At 41.1% G+C, this 17911-nt stretch overlaps 1 protein-coding gene across 2 annotated transcripts in view; it reads left to right on the forward strand.

Annotated features, from left to right (window-relative positions):
- EMSY (EMSY transcriptional repressor, BRCA2 interacting) overlaps nt 1-17911 on the forward strand; it is a 134074-nt gene that overhangs the window by 37266 nt on the left and 78897 nt on the right. The window contains exons 2-5 of one of the 2 annotated variants that reach the window (XM_020286618.2): nt 1885-1945; nt 3875-4008; nt 11806-12999; nt 14653-14761. In XM_020286618.2, coding sequence (XP_020142207.2) covers nt 14692-14761 — 70 coding nt within the window. In that variant the 5' untranslated portion in view covers nt 1885-1945; nt 3875-4008; nt 11806-12999; nt 14653-14691. The remainder of the gene's footprint in view (nt 1-1884; nt 1946-3874; nt 4009-11805; nt 13000-14652; nt 14762-17911) is intronic. The other variant, XM_076002324.1, reaches the window with a different exon arrangement.

Below are 17911 nucleotides of genomic sequence, written 5' to 3' on the forward strand. Positions count from 1 at the left end.
GCACAGAGAGTATTTTTGCCACTTGGATTCTAACCTGGATCAAAAAGCAATAAATAACTTGTATTATTAAGTCTGGTTCTCTCTCATGAGGAACTTTGGTAATCATAAACTCAGAAACTCTTAGGGCATAGACAAGATCTCAGTAGTTTTTACCCAAGGGTGTACATCACAATCTTTTAAAATTTGGTAGTGCTTCCCAAGTTATTCTGACAAGTACTCCCAATTGAGGACCACTAAGAGTCTAACATTCCTCATTTTACTTTTTGAGGTCACCATTTTATATGTCCTTTTATGTCTTCATGCCTTTGTTTCTTTTATTTCCTCTGCCTTGATATACTTGATATCTCTTCTCACTTCTCTGCGTGGTAAAATCCTATTCACCTTATAAGGCCCAGCTTAAATGCTACCTCTATGATGAAGGTTCTTTCCCTTTCCCTTCCCTTCCTTTCCTTTCCGCCATCTCTCTCTCTCTCCTCTTTCTTTCCTTTCTTTCTTTCTTTCCTTCCTTTCCCTTCCCTTCCTTTCCTTTCTTTTCTTTCTTCCATCTCTCTCCTCTTTCTTTTCCTTCCTTCCTTCCTTCCTTCCTTCCTTCCTTCCTTCCTTCCTTCCTTCCTTCCTTCCTTCCTTCCTTCCTTCCTTCCTTCCTTCCTTCCTTCCTTCCTTCCTTCCTTCCTTCCCTCCTTCTTCTTCTTCTTCTTCTTCTTCTTCTTCTTCTTCTTCTTCTTCTTCTTCTTCTTCTTCTTCTTCTTCTTCTTCTTCTTCTTCTTTCTTTTTCTTTCTTCCTCTTCTTCTTCCTCTTCCTCCTCCTCTCCTCTCCTCTCCTCTCTCCTCTCCTCTCCTCTCCCCTCCCCTCCCCTCCCCTCCACTCCCCTTCCTCCTCCTCTCCTCTCCTCTCCTCTCCTCTCCTCTCCTCTCCTCTCCTCTCCTCTCCTTTCTCACCAAGGCTGGAGTGCAGTGGCCTCATCATAGCTCACTGCAACCTCCAACTCCTGGAGTCAAGCAACCCTTCTGCTCAGCCTCCTGAGTAGCTGGGACAACAGGCACACACCACCACACCTGGCTAATTTTTCCATATTTTTTTGTAGAGACAGAGTCTCACACATCATTATCACCCAAAGTCCACAGGTTTACATTAGGGTTCACTCTTGGTGTTTTATATTTTCTATGGGTTTTGACAAATGTATAATGACATGTATCCATTATTGTAGTGCTGTTTACTTTTTATTGAGGAATAATCTCTATAAAGCATACAAATCTCACAGGTACAGCTTGATAAACTTTTACATATGCATATCTATACACATAGTCCCTTCCTAGTCCAAGATATAGAACATTTACAGCCTAGTAGGCTCCTTCATGCTCTATCCTAGTGGCTATTTCCCTAAAGGTGTTTATTACTCAGACCTCTATCACTATCAATTATTTTCAATTGCTTTTGAACTTTACGTAATGGAATCTCACACTATGATATAAAGGTTTTATTTTTGTTTTTTAAATCATTCGCCTGAGTATGTTCTATATTCAATACATATCTAGCTAAATCTTTTATGTTTTATCTCCAGGATTGAACCATGGTAATTGACATTTAGAATAAACACTATTAAAACACTGTAAGATTCAATTTATTAAGCATATTAAATAAATTTATCAAGCATCTACCATTTGCCAGGCACTATATTAAATGCTGGAGATAATAAAAAACGTTCAGTTCCTTCTTTCAAGGAACTTATCCTTTGGCACAGGCAATTACCATGGAAATAAGTAATTATGTTCTGAATTATTAAGGAAATGATAAATTATGTTCATTATTCTACACTGGGTAAGTGGATACATAGATTTAAGGAAGAATGTTCACTTATTGAAATATTTACTATGTCTGTCTAGGTCCTAGGAACAGGGACTATAAAGACATTCGACCTTCAAGAAGTTCCCTACTCAGCAGAAGGTACGGTTATCATAGTACAGTCTGACAGTTACCTAAAATGTGGCACAGAACATGTGTCTTGGGAACTCACAGGAAAAAAACTCTGACTGTGGCTGATATGGAAGGAAGGAAGGAAGGCTTCTAAAAAGAGGGAAATGTGGGCAAAATTTCTTGGATGAAGAGTACTATCGGGGCTTCCCAAAACTTGGTCCCCATTCTTCCACTTTTAAGCCCTTATCCCCATTCTCACAGCTTCAAGTATTATGCCTAATATTTGAAAATCATCTGGCATTTTCTCCTAGAGTTGGCTTTAGGAGAAGAGTTGACCCAACGATTTCACACTTAGGTAAATACCTTAGAGAAATTCATATATTTCAATACGAGGTGTGAACAAGAATATTCACAGCAAACTGTTCATGTGAACAAACACCAACAACATGCTTATCAATGGGAGGATGGTTTGATTTGATTTGATCTTTTAAGAAACAAGGTCTGGCTATGTTGCCCAGGCTGGAGTACAGTGGCTACTCACAGGCACAACCATTGTGCGTTATAGCCTCAAATTCCTGGGCTCAAGCAATCTTCCTGCCTCTGCCTTCTGAGTAGCTGGATCTACAGGTGCATGCCATCTTGCCTGCCTCTGACATCGTGATTTTATTTTATTTCTTAAGCCAGTCAAATTTAGCAGTGGGGGTTGAATGCCAACTTTAGTGACAGTAATGTTACTAAGTTCTGAAACCTCCTACCATCGGACCAGCTGACATAATTGTAATTTGCATTTCTCTAATGGCTAATCCTTTTCAGCATATTTTTGTGTGCTTATTTGCCATCTGTATACCCTCTTTGGTGAAGTGGCTTTTTAAGTCTTTTGCCCACTTTTAATTGGGTTATTTGTTTTCTTACTTGGATACAAGTCCTTTGTCAGATAAACGTTTTGTAAGTATTTTTCTCCTAGTCTGTAGCCTGCCTTTCGTTCTTTTTTTTTTTTTTTTTGAGACAGAGTCTCACTTTGTTGCCCAGGCTAGAGTGAGTGCCGTGGCATCAGCCTAGCTCACAGCAACCTCAATCTCCTGGGCTCAAGCGGTCCTACTGCCTCAGCTTCCTGAGTAGCTGGGACTACTGGCATGTGCCACCATGCCCGGTTAATTTTCTCTCTATATATATTTTTAGTTGGTTAATTAATTTCTATTTTTAGTAGAGACGAGGTCTCGCTCAGGCTGGTTTCAAACTCCTGACCTCAAGCAATCCGCCTGCCTCGGCCTCCCAGAGTGCTAGGATTACAGGCGTGAGCCACCACGCCTGGCCTCATTCTTTTACTAGTGTTTTTAACGGAGTATTGCCTTGGTAGCTTTGTAAAAAATTATTTGACCTGAGACTTCTACTTATAGAAAGATGGTATATATTTACTTTTCCCTATTCCTCCTGCTAGGTACAGCTAAAACCCCTGAACATACATATAAAACCTTACACATAAAACATACCTAAAACAAACATAAGACTCTGAAAGGTGGGAAGAAGGCAGGCCAGGTAAAAACCTAGGACCCAAAGAACACATGGTGGCGAGTTCCCCGGGTTTTCTTTTTGCCTCATATATCCCAGATTGGGTATTGGAGAAGCTGGCAACCCAGAAATGCCAATGGAAAAGCCTGCTCTCTCTAGTCAAAGGACTGTGAATGGAGCAGGTCTGCAAGACAGAAAACTTTTAGACAGTAACTGCCTTTACTTTAGGCAAATACCACAAAAATAAACTATGGCCCCATCCCCAACCCAACCATCAAGCCAGGTGGAGAGCTTAGATTTTCACCCTTGCCGAGTCATAATGAGACTATCTAATTCTCTCTTCCCTCTCCTGGGTTCATGTCAGAGAAGATGAAGTGGGAAGCTTGGACTTTCATCCTCAATGGGCAGTAACAAAGTTCTCTCCTAATACTTCCCTCTTCTTTTTGTCAGCAGATGCCACATGTGGAACATGGATCTTCACCCGCACCTGATGGGAATAAGGTGCCCCTTCCTTTCTTTGGTGTGACGGTGATGGTGTCAGATGAAGCCTAGTGGAGAGTTGAGACTTTCACCTTCAACTAGTGGTAATGAAGCCACCCTAATTCTGCCATCTAGCTAAACTTAAATGCATGCATTTCCTGAAATTCTAATTTTTATGCCTGTGAGTTTGCCATTGCTGTTTCTTTCTCTGCTTTGAACTCCTTCTTCTCCTTTGTCTGTTGAACTCCTATCTTTTAAGACCCTGCTTACATGTTGTCTTCTTGGTGACCTTACTTGCTCCCAGGAAGAATTAACAGCTCCTTAACCCTTTTCTTACAACTTCATAATACCATTGACACCATACTGTATGGCAACTATCTGTTTATGTGTCTGTCTCCCCTCACTAAATTACGAGTTTTTCAAGGGCAGTGGTCATGTTTATTTATCTTTCTCCAGAGCCTGGCATATGGCTTTACCCACAGTGAGTACTTAACGATGAATAAATGAGCTTTGACATATGTAAATTCTTTAATGTTTATTTGAAATCATTTTTAGAAGGACAGAAAGGACATTATCTCGTTTTTTGATTTACTCTCATGCTTATACAACACAATTTTTTTTTTTAAGAGACAGGGTCTCACTCTGTTGCCCAGGCTGTAGTGTAGTAGCATGATCATAGCTCACTGAAGCCTCAAACTCCTAGGCTCAAGTGATCCTCCTACCTCAGCCTCTCAAGCAGCTAGGACCACAGGTGTGCCCCACCATGCCTGGCTAATTTAAAATAAATTTTTTTTTTTTTAAGATGGGATCTTCTTATGTTGCCCAGGCTGGTCACAAACTCCAACATAAATTGTATTTTTTTCCAGTGGTCACCCAAAGCCCCTGCTTTTACTATAACGTTAGTATGGTGCTGGTATCCTGCTCCATGTAGTTTGTTTTCAGCTTGAACTTTTTCCCCTTCAATTCTTCTTTTGCACACAGATCATTTGGTTTTTAAATTTAATATTCATCCATCTAAGAAAGACATCAAGATACAGTGGCAAAAGCATGTGCTCTGGAGTTAGACCTAAGTGTAAATCTTGGTTTGACTCTGTCGCAGACTGCATTTTCCAAAAGTGGCCAGTGTCCCTGCCCAACCCTGCTCAAATTGCAGATAAGCAAAAATAAATCGTCTTGTTTTTAGTCAAAGTTTTGCGGTAATTTGCTATGCAGCAATCAATAACCAGATCAAATTTTGGTGCTAGAAGTGGGATACTTTAACAAAACTTAAGACATTTGGTTTTAGAACTGGGTGGACCTTGAGGACAGTGTTAGTGAAAACCAAAAGTGCTTCAAAGAGACTGTCTGCCAAAGCCTGGTTTCCCTTGAGGAGGCTGTCTGTGAGGGTTTAAAGAAAAGTGAGGAAAATCTTATTGGAAGCTGGAGGAATGTAGACCTTTATTACGTAATGGAGGATATTTTAGCAACATTATCACCTGTGATAACATGGAAATAGAAAATGTACCTGATGAACTAGATGATTTTATTAAAAAGATTCCCAGGCAGAGTGTTAAAAGTGCTGCCTGGCTTCTTCTTGCTGCCTATAATGGAATGAGGGAGGAGATAAGGTATTGAACATACTATTAAGGATAAAGGAGCCAGGACTTGCTAATTTTCAAAATAAAATTTTCTCATTCCCAGCTTCTCCAGAGACCAAATAATGTTAAAATTAAGAAATGACTTTTGGGCAGAGATTACATCTAGGGTGCTATCAGGGCAACATGGTCTAAAGATGAAGCAAAAGGCATGACTCTAAAACCTTCAGTAAAGACCTCATATTTATGGTGGTGCTTCAAACAGAAAAAAGTCCGTCTAGAATCTTAAAAGAGCGTGCTGTGAAGATCTTTTTTTGAAAAAGAATAAAATTTCTATAAATATTAGGCTTATTGCCCCATAGCAACCTAACAGGAAGACTAAGAGAGAAACGGGTTTATCTTGATGAGGTTTGTTGGTGTCGCTTTTATCTAATGGAATACATAAACCCCAATAAGGGTCATTAAAAACTTACACAAATTTTAAGAAAATTATATCAAAGGAAGTGCCACAAGCTTGGATTAAAAGGAACAGGTTTCAAAATGAAAATAAGCCTTTGGACCCCTGAACTTCCATGTGCAGGAAGCAAGCTGAGAAGACTACTTGGCCTCACACATTGGCCATTTTAATGAAAAATTAAGGCTATCTCACAGAGCAGAACCTAGAGATCCGAGGTAGAGTCAAGAACTGTAAAGAATCATTCCTAGGCAATAAGACTGAGCACTAATCAAGAATTAGCTTCAAAATTGTTAAGGAGTCGTGTTCCTGGTGTGCCTCCTTTTGCTCTTTTTGAACAGGAGTATCTATAATGGTTATTCTGTACTTGTCCCATCATTGTATGTTGGATATGTGGGGAAAAGATAACTTGACTCTTTAGTTCTCAAGTCTTCATGTTGAGAGAAACTGTACCTGAGGAACTTCACCCAAACCTGGACTTGATTTTAATGACAAGATCCTAGATCTCAAGCCCAAGCCTGTTGCCATAATGGAGAGCTTGGGGGTTTGGGGGGAAGGAATTAGTACATTTTGCATGTGAGAGGGATGTCAATCACTGTGGCAGCTGATATTTCTAAAAATGACCACAGTAATATTTCTATCCCCACATGTCTTCCAGAACCCTACTACACTCCCATGAGAAGACTGAATCTATTCCCCTTTCCTTGAACTTGGGTAGGCTTATGACAGTTCACAAGAGTATGGTAGAAATAATGCTACACTACTTCCATAGTTTGATCATTAAAATGATAATTTCCTCTTGTCTCTCTCTCTCTGGTCACTTGCCCTTGGAAGTGCTAATACAGATTTTCCAGCTGATAACCCCCACAGATTCCAGGCAAAAAGCAACAACATCAACTGCTGGTGATATGAATGAATGCACCCTCATATGATTCCAGACCTCAGTCTTCAAGCTTCCCTGGCTGATGCCAAGAGAAATAGAGATGAAGTGCCTCCACTAAGCCTTACCCAAATTGGAGCTCTGTGAGCAAAATAGTTTAAACCACAGCAATGGTTTGTTATGCAATCAGAGACAACCAGAGCTCCTTAATGCCTGTGTGTTCTCAGGAAGAGTCTTCTGGTGATATGAGACTTTGGAAAAATGATTTTTCTCTCTAGGACTTGATTTCTTAGCTGTAAAATGGAGCAATAATTGCTAAGTCATGGAAATGTGAGGTTTAAATAATACACATAAGTTGTTCTTTTTATAATGGGTCTTCAATAAATGCTATCTATCTATTATTATTTCAACTTATTCCCAACAAGTTATTCTAGCTTTACTGCTTTGTACAAATTCTCCTTTAGGGTATGGTATGTGTGTGTTATATACCTTTATACACACACATATATAAAATATGATTGTATATTTAAGTATCTTTCTATATATACACATTGCAAAATGGTAGCTTCTGCATTGCTCTCTTTTTGATCACTTGCTCTGGAACAAGCCAGCTACATGTCCTGAAGATGCTCAAGAAGCCTTATAGGGAGACCTACATAGTGAGAAACTAAAACCTCTTGCTTCACTAACTTGCCAACCACATAAGCTACCTTGAAGTCAGCCTTCAAATGACTGCAACCTCTTGGGAAACGCCAACCCAACTAAGCCACTCTTTTTTTTTTTTTTTTTTGAGACAGAGTCTCACTTTGTTGCCCAGGCTAGAGTGAGTGCCGTGGCATCAGCCTAGCTCACAGCAACCTCAATCTCCTGGGCTCAAGCAATCCTACTGCCTCAGCCTCCCGAGTAGCTGGGACTACAGGCATGCACCACCATGCCTGGCTAATTTTTTTCTAGATATATTAGTTGGCCAATTAATTTCTTGCTATTTATAGTAGAGACAGGGTCTCGCTCTTGCTCTGGCTAGTTTCGAACTCCTAACCTTGAGCAATCCGCCCACCTCGGCCTCCCAGAGAGCTAGGATTACAGGCATGAGCCACCGAGCCTGGCCTAAGCCACTCTTGATTTCAACAGAAACTGCAAAAACTGTATAAAACTTTAAAAAATATTATTTTTGTTTTAAGCCATTAAAGTTTGGAATAATTTCTTATGCACTAATAGTTAACTAATAGCCATATCAAAATTAGAAGGGACATAGGAGAGAAATTAATCCAAGGTTGAGGACTGCTTTAGGGTCGATGTAGAAAGACAGAGGCAGTTGAATGAAATTGAAAGTGCTGATGAGACTTACTATGAAATAAATGATTATGGGGTCCAGGAAAGGAAAGTAAATGTAGCAAATGGGAATAGACTTGCAGAGTTGGGAAAATGTAAGCTGTAGATTTCATTGAAGTTGAAGAGCAGGTTTGGTGAGGGTAAAGGAGTAAGAAATCTGGAATAAATGAAAGTTTTGTTTAGAATGTGAAATGCCTTGGTTACTGATTTCAGAGTTGGAACAGTTCAGGAGAACAAAGTGCAGGATTTGATCACAGAAGTGGGTGGTTGAATGGCAGTGGCAGTAAATGGTTTTTATACTGGTGAGTGCAAGGGCAGAGAGGACAATGGGGCAACCTAAGCTGATGACATCAGACCGTCAAAAATCTTCTTCCTAGGAGTGATGGAATGATGGTGGAATGGAAGTTGCATGGCTTGATGCTGAAAGCCTCAATGCTGGGGTAGCTGGCCTAGAAGCTGTAGTGACAAGTTAGGAGAATGCTAGCTTTTACTCCCAGCTTAAGATACTGAAGGTGGGAGAGAAGAAAGAACTCCTCTGGAGGGAAGCAGTGAACTTTAGGGAATACCAGATTTTAGAAAAGATAAAGGGAAGCAGCAATGCTCTAGGAAAACGTTAGATATGCAAGAAACTTTCTTTGCACTAGCATGGGTTTGTTCATAACAAAGCTGAAACTTTATTCTGCTGGACACTGTAAAGTTTTAAGCAGGGAACAGACATGGTGAGCTTTGAATTTTAAAAGCTCACTCTAACAGCAGTGGCAGTATAGTGGAAGGGGTACATAGAGGTTCCTCTGGAGGAAAGGGTTTGTAAAAAGGTTCATTCCACAGAGGTGATGAGTCCCTACCATCACCCCACTAAAACAATGAGGTCAGCTATTTAGTAAGTAAAAACTGCAGAATTTAATGGATGTGTGTGTTTGTGTGTGTGTATATACATATACACATATATATATTTGGTCTTGCTATTCCCATTTTTAACACACAATGTGGTAATAAACTTTTTAAAGGTAAGAATCTAAGGCAGTGTGGTATAGTAAAGTCACATGTAAGAAAATGGTAAAGCCAGGATTTAAACCTAAGCAGTCTGACTCTAGAACCTGTGGCCTTAAGGCCACATGTGGCCTTCTCGGTCCTTAAGTGTGGCCTTTTGACTGAATTTTACAGAACAAATCCTTTTATTAAAAGGGCTGCAGCACAGAAAGATGAAGCTGTTGTTGCCCCCTTTGGTGCTTAAAAAAGAACAATCTTGAAATCGGAAGGCCAGTTTCCCCATCCCTGCTAGGACAATGGTTCTCAAACTTTAATGTTCAGTAGGAACCAGTTGAGGACCTTGTTAAAATGCAAATTTTGATTGTGCAGATCTGGGGTAAGACCTGGATTCTATATTCCTAACAGGTTCCCAAGTGAACCTAATACTAAATGGGAATAGCAAGACCAAAAAAAAAGTCAAAAGGGCTGGTTTCTAGTCCCAGTCCCACTATGAAATTCCTGCATGACTTTGGTTTTCTTTTCATGCAAAAATGAATTCTAAGGTTTTATCCATTTCAATTTGCCTACCTATATAACACCATTGGAGTTTAACAGATACTTTCATGGTATTGGTAAGATCTACCTTCTCCAATACAGCACTACAAAATTAGAATGGTGGATAGTAGGCATCTTGAATAAGTTTCTGTTTTAAGACTTAGTTAATAGAGGAATAAAGTCTGAGACAGGTATTGTACTCTCATACATTTTCTGAGATTAGAGGTAGTTATCCTCATGGCTTGTAGGATATTAAGTCTTAGTTTTTCTTCTTTGGAACTGTAAGGGAGGCTCTCATCTTAGTTACCACACATTTTCTGGAGCCAAAGTGCCTTCACTTGAAATCATGGCTCTGCTACTTACTAGGTTGTTACCTATTTAACCTCTATGTGCCTTAGTTTCTTCATCCATAAAATGAGGATAATAGTATATCTTTAAGGTTAATGTAGGGATTAAACAAGTTAATGTATGTGACACCATGTAGAACATAGAAAGCCCTGGATAAGTATTAGCTATTTCTATTATGCACTTAGCACTAGACTGCACAGACCTGGTTGGTTCCTCTCCTTAGAGAGCTCATTGTCTAGTCAGGAAGCTTTCCAAACAAATGGCCATAATTCAATGTTCTGAGCTCTGTCACAAGGTATGCAGTAAATGGTGTGGGAATGTTTGTCTTTCCTAGAGGGAAAGGTAGGGGCAGGATAAGCTTCTTGAGGGCACAGTTTGAGTCTGATCTCTAAGGAAGAGAATGCTGGGAACATTTGGGACCATGAAGCAGTCAGAGGGGAAGGTAGTTTCTGGCTGCAAAAGAAACATGGTAGGAGAAAAGGAAAGATGTAGTATGTAGTGGCCAGCAGTATCAATATCACTTGGGAACCTGTTAGAAATATAGGATCTAGGCTGGGCAAGGTGGCTTACGCCTGGGAGGCCGAGGCAGGATAGCTTGAGGTCAGGAGTTTGAGACTAGCCTGAGCAAGAGTGAGACCCTATCTCTACTAAAAATAGAAAAAAATTAGTCAACTAAAAATAGAAGCAAACAAACAAATATTAGCCAGATGTGGTGGCTCGCACCTGTAGTCCCAGCTACTCAGGAGGCTAAAGCAGGAGGATCACTTGAGCCCAGGAGTTTGAGGTTGCTGTGAGCTAGGCAGACGCCATGACATTCACTCTAGCCCAGACAACAGAGTGAGGCACTGTCTCAACAACAACAACAAAAGAAATATAGGATCCAGGCCTTACTTCAGATCTATACAATCAAATTTTGCATTTTAAGAAGATCCTCAAGTGGTTCCTACTACACGTTAAAGTTTGAGAATGATAGAGCATAGCTCTAGAGTTAAACTGCTTAGGTTTAAACCCTGGGCTTATCATTTACTCAAGTATGACTTTAGGCAAGGTATCTTACCTCCTTCTTATGCCTCAGCTACCTTTGTATTTAGGGATAATAAAAGTTTCTACCTCATAAAATTGTTCTAAGGACTGAGTTAATATGTAAAATGCTTAGAACAGTACTTGGCACCTACTAAGCACAAGGATTAGCTATAATAATTCATCACTCATGCTACTTCTTATGGTCAGGGTTAGTTTTTTTTTTTTTTTTTTTTTAGACAGAGTCTCGCTTTGTTGCCTAGGCTAGAGTGAGTGCCATGGCGTCAGCCTAGCTCACAGCAACCTCAATCTCCTGGCTCAAGCAATCCTTCTGCCTCAGCCTCCCAAGCAGCTGGGACTACAGGCATGCGCCACCATGCCCGGCTAATTTATATATATATATATATTAGTTGGCCAATTAATTTCTTTCTATTTATAGTAGAGACAGGGTCTCGCTCTTGCTCAGGCTGGTTTCCAACTCCTGACCTCGAGCAATCTGCCCGCCTCGGCCTCCCAGAGTGCTAGGATTACAGATGTGAGCCACCGTGCCTGGCCTTTCCAAGAGTTCTTAAGCAATTGGCCTCAAAACAGGATGCACTGGAACATCAGGGAGAGCCTGCAGATGAATATGAACCATTTCACAATTTTCTGAAGGTGCAGGTTTGGGTTTCAACAATAATACTTTTCCTGGACTTCAGAGAGTATTTTTAGCTAACGGACAAATAGTAGTATGAAACTTAAATGTTATTTTTTTCTTCCTAACCTACAGGTCCATTCAATAACATGAACAGTCACACACGTTTGCATAGCGGTTCACAACTTATAAAGAACTTTTATCTACGCTGTGTATCACAACATCCCCATTTTTCGAGAAGGAAACTGGTAATAACAGAATGCATATTAAAAAGTCCTGACTTCAGTATTTCGACTGGATCCGATGTTACCAAAAGTACAAAATTTAAAAAGGGAAGACAACCACAAAACTTGATTGAATCTTCAACAATATCAGGCAGTGATTTCTACTTTACGGCTGCGAGTAACTACAGTTTGGGCTTCTTTTCTCATCTAAAATCACGGCGACCAGATCTTCTCCATAAAATTGTTGTGTGATTAAATAAGAGCAAAAGCTGAGGGTAAACCTACCATGTCGTAGGGCCTCAAACAAATCCCTTCCCCTTCTTTAACAGCTATGGCACGAGATAGCACTACCATTCCCAGTCAATGCTCGCGTTCCCACTTCTCTACTTGCAACTCCGTAACCTTCAGATCGGGTACTGGCAACTGCGATGTCCACAGAGTCAATTCTTGTAGCGTGGATTATCTCTCCTCGAATTGCCGTCTTGGGGGCTGGATGCCGCTAATAATTGACCCCATGACTATGAGGGAACTTGATCCTAATCTTCAACGGCGCTTCAGGGACAAAGCTGTCCTCCTAACGTTCTCAACCTCCGTAGAATAAAAGTCGCCGCAAACTCTGGGCTCCAGCTACCGACGCCATTTTGGCCGCTACGTGTGACGCCACACGTAGCAGAGAGCGCAGCCGATTCGCTGAGAGACGGCAGGCAGAGGAGAGGCGCGCGAAGCCAGAGAGAGGAGGGTATGTAGGCGAAGCCAAGGAAACTACAACCCCAGACATCCTTGCGTGCGCGACAACCAACCCGGGGAGAAAGAGGTTGGAGTTTGGCTTCGGACCACAACTCCCAGCATGCCCTGCGACATCTGTCTTTTTCTTTCATAACGCAGAGGAAAAGAGGGACAGGATGAACGGAGGCCTTTTGGTGTCAGATCTCCGAAAGGCGGGAAACGCGAACTACACCTCCCGACTGGCAGCGCGCGGCTGCGCCTGCGCTCTAATACTTGTCGCCATCTTGCCCCTTCTGAGGCACCGCAAACAAACCCAATTCCTGCTGTCCCCTAGTCTTGGTGGAGGAGCCTTTTAGATGAGCCCCGAAAGGCCGGGCAGGTGGGTGTCTCTCAGGCAGGGTCCTGGGAAAAGCTGGCAGGCCAGCCAGACTAGAGGCGCGCTGGGCCAAGCATTCGGAGCCGGGCTTTGGGCGCCCAGCCCCATCCTCCGTTGTTTCCTAACGGGATCATAGGGCTGCCGGAGGGGGACTGAGGGGGACTCTGGCAGGCCTGGTGGTGGGACCCCGGGCGACCAGCTCTGGGAGGCTTCCAGTGAGTCCAGGTCGTATGGCTGGCTGTCCGCGCGCCTACTCTCTCTCTCTGTTGTCCTCTCTGCCGAGAAGGGAGCGAAGCGCGGATGCCGGCTGGGGCCCCTGACACCGGCTACTGGCCCTGAGGGGCTTGGGTCGTGGGCTTGACGTTGCGACCGGTGCTGAGAGGCCCGGGTGAGGAGCCTGGGCTGGCTGCTCTTGTTGTGGTGCTGCAAGAGAGTGCGTGTTTGGAGAGGGGGCGGGGCGGGCTTGCCTCCCTGACACTTGAGTGGGGAAGGATTATACGAGAACGTGGTTGCCCGGGCGGGCTCCGGCAACTACTGCTCGGGTTTCCGATGCGACGCGGCCCGGCGGTGGGGTCCGCTGGCGGGATGCGTCGGGATGCCGTGACGTGGTGCCTGATCCGGGCGGTCGCCAGCCGCCTCCAAGATCCTGTCGGGAGGCGGGGACTGGCTTGTGGAGGGAGCTGATTCCTTTGGCTCTGCCCCTTCTTCCTCCTCCCCACCCCTTTTCTTTATGTCATCTTGCCGGCTGGGGCGCGCAGTCCTGTTCTCCTTGCTCTGGGTTGGTTCTGAGCTGAGAGGACTATGGGAAGTAGGGGGAGGGTAGAGTTGGAGTTCACTTGTAGCAGTTATTTCGGTTCGATGTCTGATTCGTAGACTAGACAGTGAGATCATTCATTTATTCATTCATTCCACTCTCGTCAATCCTTCGTTTATCCATTTAGCAGATATTTACAGCAGGTCTGCTGTGTGCTAAGCAGGTATTGTGCAGGCACCCCAGCGCGTTGTCTTTTTGTCCTTTAGATTAGGGAATTCCCAGTACTAAGTACGTTTCTGGGCAGCTAAACTTTTGGTTATTGGTTGTTTAAATGACTACAGGGTCTAAATTCATATTTCATTGTTAAGACTTGAGCGGAGAGTTCTTTACAAAGTTCCATTGACCCAAGTTATGTGCTAGGAGCTTTACATATTTTATCTCATGTAACTCATAAGTGAGGAGGCCAGTATATCAAGTAACTTGCCCAAGGTTACTCAGGTAGTAGCACCTTACATTTTTAAATTGTATGCCAGTCACTGTGAAAGAACTTTACATAAACTGTTCTTTAATGCTCATAACAAATTGAGTGTTGTTACCGCTGTTTTATAGATGTGTAAAACTTAGGCCCAGAGAGGCTAATTTACCCCAGGTCACATAACCAGTAAGTTGAAAAGCTGGGACTAGAACCTGGAGGTATCTGACTCTAAAGCCTGTGCTCTTTTCACTGTCATAGGCTTGAATAGTGAGCTCTCAAGCGATTGTTTATAAACAAAGTGTGGTAGTGAAAAAGGATTGTGAAGTATTTTATTGGTTTTACTTCTTAACCTGTGGATGGACCTCCAGGTGAGTGGCTTTTTGAATGTACTTGGGTAATTTGATTTTTTGTTTTATTGTTCTGGTAGGGAGGACAAGCTCTTTGGGGCTACCAAACTGAAGCAGCAATGCCTGTTGTGTGGCCAACCCTTTTGGATCTCAGCAGGGATGAATGCAAAAGGATTCTTCGAAAATTGGGTATGATTTTAATTTCTAATGTTTTTAACTTTTCCATGATACTGTTCCCTTTCTGTTTGGGTCATTGCTATTTGCATGGGTGTCATATCTCATGCTACATCAGGAACTCTTTGGAAGTACACTTTCCATCTTATTCATTTTTCCCAGTTCATAGTACAGTGCCTTGTACATAGTAGGTGCTTGAATCATAACAATAATAGTAGTAGTTAAGAGTTACTGAGGGCTACTTGGCTATTCTGAGTCCTTTATATTGAACATCTCATATAATCCTCATTCAAACCTAAAAGGTAGGTTTTTGTGTTGTTTTTTTTTTTTTTTTTTTGAGACAGAGTCTCGCTTTGTTGTCCAGGCTAGAGTGAGTGCCGTGGCGTCAGCCTAGCTCACAGCAACCTCAAACTCCTGGGCTCAAGCGATCCTCCTGCCTCAGCCTCCCGAGTAGCTGGGACTACAGGCATGTGCCACCATGCCCGGCTAATTTTTTATATATATATCAGTTGGCCAATTAATTTCTTTCTATTTTTATAGTAGAGACGGGGTCTCGCTCTTGCTCAGGCTGGTTTTGAACTCCTGACCTTGAGCAATCCGCCCGCCTCGGCCTCCCAAGAGCTAGGATTACAGGCGTGAGCCACAGCGCCCGGCCTGTGTTGTTTTTTTTTTTTATGCCCCCATTTTATAGATGAAGCTTAGAAGCCAAGGTAATGCTGATAGTAAGTAATTGAGTTAGTATTTGAACCCAGGGAATATGATTTCAGTTTCACTTTACTATACTCTTAACCTTCATGAGTATATGTGTGTATTACATACTATTTCTGAATTCTAAGTTAATGAAAGCTATGCTTATTTTCCCAAATTTTGTTTTCCTATCAGTAATAAAACATACTTTATGTTTATAATATTTAGTGCTTCTTTTCCCTTACAGTAGCTTTTCTCAAAGCATTCGGGGAAAAAATTAAGCTCTAATGCTAAGGTATCCACTATATGTAGTGAACTCACTTCTCTTGGTGCTCTAGAATGGTATTAGTTATGTACTATCCTTGGGAAAATTGAGAAAAATAGTTATTATTCAAATTATTTTTTGTGTTCTGTGGTTCAAATGAAGATCCTTGGGTAAGAAATGCTGCCTTAAACTGTAAGGACCTTGTCTAATTTACTACCGTAGCTTCTGGCTAGTATAATAAATGAAAAAATATTTGAAAAAGCTATGAATTGCTTAGATAGCTATGATTTTAAAGGGGAATGTTTGGGCCTTAAATTCAGGCAGACCTAGGGTTTTGGTACTATTATTGTTGACCCATAGACTGAGGACAAGTTATTTAATCTTCCTAAATCCGTTGACACTTTTGTAAAAGAAGAATAGTAATATCTCCCTTAGTTTGTTATGTGTATGAACAGTATATATAAAGGGCCTATCACAGTACCTGACTTCTGAGTATATGCTGTTGTAAGCATCTGCTTTTAGACATTTATTTATTTATTTGCAGCTGAATCTTTTCTTCAAAGGAAATTTTTGTTGAGAATTTTTATGTGTAAGTCAGATAGAATCATAGCTACTCTGGCCCTGCGTGCCCTTTTTATGTCTCCCAGGCCACTATGAGGATTTCAGATCACTTCTTAGCATTGTATTTTAGCAAGTACAACAGTTGCTTTTGGGAGGGGGGAGGTAATCATTCCATTATCTTTTTTTTTTAACCTTATATCCAGACTTTTAGAACTAATCTGAAGTTAGTTTTCTACACAATTACATGTAATTAATATAACAATGTATCCTGATAGCTGCCGATTATAAATTTGGACTTGTATTTATTTCATAGCTGCAATAATTGCAGAACAGATTGCAGACAGTAGATTGGATTTGAGGTTTCTAGGTTTTTGGGGCCTGCCTTGAATCAAGAGATTATGTTTAAATATAAAAATGGTAATCTTTAAGTCTAAATTTATCCCTGATTTTGGTCAGAGCTGTGTGGCTAATGCTGCTGGAGAGCTGCTTCTATACAAAAGAAAACGGCCATCCTACATGGTAGTGTCATCTTCATTGACCCTCCCCTTTGGGATGTGAGCCTTAATAGTGATTTGCCAAAGACTTCCTCCCCATCCGTTGGCTTATTATCATAACAATGAAACCTTTGAATTGCCTTCCAACAGTAGCTCTAGATCCAAAGTTTAGAGAAGGTACTATATTTAAAAATTAGCTTAGAAGATTTTAAGGATTAGCTTTGTCCTTTTAAGAATAGTCATACATCATTCTAATAAAAGGTGCTAAACACTTAGATTTTGCTTAAGTATAAAGAAATTGGGATGGAGAATTTTTATGAAATACTGAAGATATTGGTGATAGTTAAATGCTTTTCTTTGTCCTGTCTCTCCCTTGCCCTATTTTTATCATCATTCCTGAGCTGTAACTCATAACTTGGAACTTTATGGACTATGGTATAAATTGAATGGCTGATTTGTTTAAATGGAATGGGTTGTCAAATCTTTTGTTTTCTAGGTTGTTCCCATGTGTTTATTATTTTTTCTGCTTAGGTGTTATTGAGTTAACACTACAATAGAATGGCACCAAAAATAATACCAGAAATTCAACTAAGTGTGAGATATGTCAGGATCTAAGGATATCCATCAAAATGAACATTAAAATTTAAAAGAGGTTGGAAAGCTAGTAGGGATTCTTTACAACAAGTGAACTTCTGGTGAAAGGAAGTGCTGTGGTTGCTGTAGCTATGATAACTCTGTTCTGAGTCACAGTTTTGTGTATGTGAAGTTGCCATCTCTTAATGTTGTATATGGCTTCTTAGACTTGAAGTGAGACATGAAATGTCAGAAATATTTGTTATATTTCTTTAGTTTATTTTCTTTAAAATAATGTCTTGATCATCATAGATTCATAGGTCAAAAGTAAACTTCTTTTTCCTCAAACTACTTCCTCTTTGGCCTTTCCATTTCTTTTTATGGCCTTGCCATTCTTCTAAACATTTTGCAAGCTGAAAAACCTCTTTTTCTTCTGCCATTACTTCCACAATCGATCAATTACTGAGTTCTGTCAAAAAACTTTTCAGATTGGAATTAGAAGCTTTTCTCAGTGTGGCCAGAAACTATTTCCATTTTTATCTTTCTCTATTTCCTTACATATGTGAACTAAAATCTTTATAATAG

Source organism: Microcebus murinus, chromosome 4 (assembly GCF_040939455.1).
Source record: "Microcebus murinus isolate Inina chromosome 4, M.murinus_Inina_mat1.0, whole genome shotgun sequence".
NCBI lineage: Eukaryota > Metazoa > Chordata > Mammalia > Primates > Cheirogaleidae > Microcebus > Microcebus murinus.